This window comes from Amblyraja radiata, unplaced genomic scaffold (genome assembly GCF_010909765.2).
Source record: "Amblyraja radiata isolate CabotCenter1 unplaced genomic scaffold, sAmbRad1.1.pri S103, whole genome shotgun sequence".
NCBI lineage: Eukaryota > Metazoa > Chordata > Chondrichthyes > Rajiformes > Rajidae > Amblyraja > Amblyraja radiata.
In genome coordinates, this window is record NW_022630094.1 from 1,894,416 (window position 1) to 1,900,415 (window position 6,000).

Genomic DNA, 6,000 nt, shown 5'->3' on the forward strand with positions numbered 1-6,000 from the left:
GCAGTGTACCCCCTATCGCCTCAATGCCTCCTTGCAGCCCACCAATACAATGTATTGATGGGGTGCAAGGGGGCAAGAAGTAATGTACCCCCACACAAGCCTTGCATCCCCCCCCCCATATACCCCCACACACCCCACCACCGTACAACCTCTTCCCAGGCATTGCCTCCTTGCACCCCATCAATGCCCCCCTCTCCATTGGCACCCCATCAATGTACCCCTACACCCCCCTGGCATCCTTCTACCAATGTACCCCCACACCCACCCCAGCAAAGTACCCCCTCTCCCCTGGCACCCACCACCCTTACCCCCCCATGCACCCCCAAACCCTCTTTACCCCCACACCTCCTCTTTACCCCCCACACCCCCTCTTTACCCCCCCCCCCTTACCCCCACTTTCTTTACCTTGACCCTGAAGCGGAGCAACACCAGGCGGATGCAGTGCACCAGGCACCCCCACCGCACCATGTACCCTGAACCCCCTCTTAACCCCCACACCCACCACGTACACCCACACCCCTGGCACCCCCACCATGTACCCACACCCCCTCTTTACCCCCACACCCCCCCCCTTTCTTTACCTTGACCCTCAAGTGGAGCAGCGCCCGGCGGATGCAGTGTGCCAGGCACCCCCCACCAGTGTACCCACACCCCTGGCACCCCCAGCAATGTACCCCCACACCCTCTTTACCCCCACACCCAGTGTATCCCTTCTTTACCCCCCGTATCTTTACCTTGACCCTGAAGCGGAGCAGCGCCAGGCGAATGCAGTGCGCCAGGCACCCCCCACCACCATGCACCCCACACACCATCAATGCACCCCCACACCCAGCAATGTATCCCACACCCCTGGCACCCCCCAGCTATGTACCCCCCTTACCCACCATGTACCCCACACCCCCTCTTTACCCACCCACACCCAGTGGACCCCCCTGTACCCCCTCTTCCTTTACCTTGACCCTGAAGCGGAGCAGCGCCAGACGGATACAGTGAGCTAGACATCCCCCACCACCAGTGTACCCCCACACCCCTGGCACCACCATGTACCCCCCACCACCACCACCACCCCCCATACCCCTTGTTCCTTTACCTTGACCCCGAAGCGGAGCAGCGCCAGACGGATACAGTGAGCCAGACACCCCCACCTCCACCACCACCCCCCCCCCCGTACCCCCTGTTTCTTTACCTTGGCCCTGAAGCGGAGCAGCGCCAGGCACCCCACACCCCTGGCACCACCATGTACCCCCACACCCCTGGCACCATCATCTACACCCCACCACCCCCCCCGTACCCCCTGTATCTTTACCTTGACCCTGAAGCGGAGCAGCGCCAGACGGATACAGTGCGCCATGTACCCCCACACTCCTGACACCACCATGTACCCCCACACCCAACACCATCATCTACCCCCCACCACCACCCCCCCCCGTACCCCCTGCCCCTTTACCTTGACCCTGAAGCGGAGCAGCGCCAGACGGATACAGTGCGCCATGTACCCCCACTCTCCTGACACCACCATGTACCCCCCACCACCATGTACCCCCACACCCGACACCATCATCTACCCCCCACCACCACCACCCCCCGTACCCCCTGCCCCTTTACCTTGACCCTGAAGCGGAGCAGCGCCAGACGGATACAGTGAGCCATGTACCCCCACACCACCATCTACCCCCCACCACCACCCACCCCCCCGTACCTTTACCTTGACCCTGAAGCGGAGCAGCGCCAGACGGATACAGTGAGCCAGACACCCCTCACCATCATGTACCCCCACACCCCTGGCACCACCATGTACCCCCCACCTCCACCCCCACACCCCGTTCCTTTAACTTGACCCTGAAGCGGAGCAGCGCCAGACGGATACAGTGAGCTATGTACCCCCACACCGCCAGTGTACCCCACAACCGACACCATCATCTACCCCCCACACCCCTGACACCACTATGTACCCCCACACCCCTGGCACCATCATCTACCGCCCACACCCCTGGCACCATCATCTACCCCCCACACCCACCACCACCCCGTTTCCTTACCTTGACCCTGAAGCGGAGCAGCGCCAGACGGATACAGTGAGCTATGTACCCCCACACCCCTGGCACCATCATCTACCCCCCACACCCCTGACACCACTATGTACCCCCACACCCCTGGCACCATCATCTACCCCCCACCACCACCCCCCCATACCCCGTTCCTTTAACTTGACCCTGAAGCGGAGCAGCGCCAGACGGATAGTGAGCTATGTACCCCAACACCCCCAGTGTACCCCACACCCCTGACACCATCATCTACCCCCCACACCCCTGACACCATCATGTACCCCCACACCCCTGGCACCATCATCTACCCCCACACCCCTGGCACCATCATCTACCCCCCACACTCACCCCGTTTCCTTACCTTGACCCTGAAGCGTAGCAGCGCAAGACGGATACAGTGAGCTATGTACCCCCACACCCCTGACACCATCATCTACCCCCCACACCACCATGTACCCCCACACCCCTGACACCATCATCTACCGCCCACACCCCTGACACCATCATCTACCCCCACACACACCACCACCATGTACCCCCACACCCCTGGCTCCATCATCTACCCCCCACACCCGACACCATGTACCCCCACACCCCTGACACCATGTACCCCCACACCCCTGGCTCCATCATCTACCCCCCACACCCCTGGCACCATCTCTACCCCCCCACACCCACCCCGTTTCCGTACCTTGACCCTGAAGCATAACAGCGCAAGACGGACACAGTGAGCTATGTACCCCCACACCCCTGACACCATCATCTACCCCCCACACCCCTGGCATCATGTACCCCCACACCCCTGGCTCCATCATGTACCCCCACACACACCACCACCATGTACCCCCACACCCCTGGCACCATCATCTACCCCCCACACCCCTGACACCATAATCTACCCCCACACCCCTGACACCATGTACCCCCACACCCCTGCCTCCATCATCTACCCCCCACACCCCTGACACCATCATGTACCCCCCACACCCCTGACACCATGTACCCCCACACCCCTGGCTCCATCATCTACCCCCCACACCCCTGGCACCATCTCTACCCCCCCACACCCACCCCGTTTCCGTACCTTGACCCTGAAGCATAGCAGCGCAAGACGGATACAGTGAGCTATGTACCCCCACACCCCTGACACCATCATCTACCCCCCACACCCCTGGCATCATGTACCCCCACACCCCTGGCTCCATCATGTACCCCCACACACACCACCACCATGTACCCCCACACCCATGGCTCCATCTCTACCCCCCCACACCCACCCCGTTTCCGTACCTTGACCCTGAAGCATAGCAGCGCCAGACGGACACAGTGAGCTATGTACCCCCCCCCCCCCCTGACACCATCATGTACCCCCCACACCCCTGACACCATCATCTACCCCCCACACCCGACACCATCATGTACCCCCACACCCCTGGCACCATCATATACCCCCCACACCCCTGGCACCATCATCTACCCCCCACACCCACCCCGTTTCATTACCTTGACCCTGAAGCGTAGCAGCGCCAGACGGATACAGTGAGCTATGTACCCCCACACCCGACATCATCATGTGCCCCCCACCACCACCCCCCATACCCCGTTCCTTTAACTTGACCCTGAAGCGGAGCAGCGCCAGACGGATAGTGAGCTATGTACCCCAACACCCCCAGTGTACCCCACACCCGACACCATGTACCCCCACACCCCTGGCACCATCATGTACCCCACACCATCATGTACCACCACCCCCCATTCCTTTAACTTGACCCTGAAGTGGAGCAGCGCCAGACGGATACAGTGAGCTATGTACCCCCACACCCCCAGTGTACCCCACACCCGACACCATCATCTACCCCCCACACCCCTGGCTCCATCATCTACCCCCCACACCCATGACACCATCATCTACCCCCCACACCCATGACACCATCATCTACCCCCCACACACACCACCAGCATCTACCCCCACATCCACCACCACCACCACCCCGTTTCCTTACCTTGACCCTGAAGCGGAGCAGCGCCAGACGGATACAGTGAGCCAGACAAGGCGGCGGCAGGAACCAGACTTTGGGCGGCGGCGTGCCCTTGTGCTGGACGTGGTTGACGATGAGCTGGGCGCTCTGGCGCTCCTGGTTCTGCCGCTTGACCCAGTCGGGCAGCCGGGCCTTGGCCAGGGACCCGTTGAAGGCGACGACCAGCTCGACGCCGCCGCTGGCGCACGCCTTGGACAGGGAGGCGAGGAAGCCGAGCATCTGGTTCCACTGGCCGCCGCTCACCCAGTCGGTGAAGTAGCCGCCGTACAGGCGGTGCAGCCCGGTCTCGGCGTCGAGCAGCAGCCGCAGCGGCAGGGGAGGGGGCGGAGGAGGAGGCGGCGGCGGCGGAGGAGGCGGCGGAGCCGGGTAAGGCCCGTGCCTAGGCCCCGAGGCCCGGTTGCGGGCGGCCCGGGCCAACTTCTGCAGCTCCACGGGCACCACGGCCCCGGCGCAATGCTTCTCGATGAACTCCTGGAACCCTTGCACCCCCATGGCGGCGGCTTTTTTTTTTAAAATAAATCTTTTTCGGCCAAAAAAAAATCTCCTCAGGAAAAAAAGAAATGTGATTTTAAAAAAAATCTCTTCTCTTCTCCCTCAGCGCTTCATCGTAGGGTTTTTATTTGGCAAAGGGGAAAATTTAAACGAGAAAGGAGACGGTTGAAACCGTTATTTTATGAAAATTTGAACCGACGTCGCGAGGGGGGGGGGGGAGAGAAGAGAAGGTTTTAAAACAAAAGGGGGGAAATAAAGCCACCGTCGGCTCTCCCTCCTCTCAGGCGTGTGCTGCCGCCGCCGCCATCTCTCCCCTTCTTCTTCCCCCGACGCCCGGGTGGTTAATAACCGGGAGGAGGGAATAACATTTTTTTCGGGCGTCGGCACGCCTCCGTTGGCCGCCATTAGCTTGGGCTTTTTCACTTCCCGCCCACACGCCCGCCTCCTTCTTCTCCTCCCCTCCCTCCCTCCTCTCCCCCCCGCGTACAGCAGGGGACGACGGGGGATGTAGTTCGCTGGTCGAGCTTCAACACGGCGGTGGATGGGAGGGGAGAGGGTATTGGACTACAACTCCCGGCGGGCTCCGCACCGCCACACGAGCCCGCCTTCTCCCTCCCTCCCACAGCAGGGGGCGCCGGGAGATGTAGTTCGCTGGTGGAGCTTCAACCTGACGGTGGATGGGAGGGAGACTACAACTCCCGGCGGCCACCGCACCACCTCCCCCCGAGGGATTGTGGGGGTTGGAGTGCCAATCGCTGCTGACGTAGCCGGCGTTCGTCGGCTGCGGGACTACGGCTCCCACAATCCACCGCGTCCGTGACGATGCGAGGACTACCACTCCCAGGATCCCAGTGCGCGACGCCCATGACGCAATTATGGGACTACCACTCCCAGAACCCAGTGCGCGGCGCCCATGACGCAATTGCAGCGCGTCCGTTATGGGACTACAACGCCCAGAACCCAATGCGCGGCTATAACATATTGGACTACAACTACCAGAAGGCCGTGCGAGGCGCAGGTGAAGCGCGTCAGTTTGGGACTACAATTCCCAGAACCAATTGCGCAGCTATTATAGGACTACAACTCCCAGAATCCAGTGCACGCCTAGGACTACAACTAGAATCAACAACCCTATTTCCTTGTTCAAGAAGGAACTGCAGATGCTGGAAATCTGGACAAAAATGCTGGAGAAACTCAGCGGGTGCAGCAGCATCTATGGAGCGAAGGAAATAGGCAACGTTTCGGACCCCTACTCCCTACTCCCTGCACAGCAGGGGACGACGGGAGATGTAGTTGCGTCAACACGGCTGTGGGTATCCTCTCATCCTTCTAAACTCCAGAGTGTACAAGCCCAGCCGCTCCATTCTCTCAGCATATGACAGTCCAGCCATCCCGGGAATTAACCTGGTGAACCTACGCTGCAC

At 61.1% G+C, this 6,000-nt stretch overlaps 1 protein-coding gene across 1 annotated transcript in view; it reads right to left on the minus strand.

Annotated features, from left to right (window-relative positions):
* Nucleotides 1–4,604, minus strand: part of LOC116969089 (constitutive coactivator of PPAR-gamma-like protein 1) — a 30,727-nt gene extending 26,123 nt beyond the window's left edge. Inside the window, exon 1 of the mRNA XM_033016039.1 lies at nt 4,049–4,604. Within this exon, the coding sequence (XP_032871930.1) occupies nt 4,049–4,576 (528 nt within the window). The 5' untranslated portion in view covers nt 4,577–4,604. The remainder of the gene's footprint in view (nt 1–4,048) is intronic.
* Between the last annotated feature and the right edge of the window lie 1,396 nt (nt 4,605–6,000).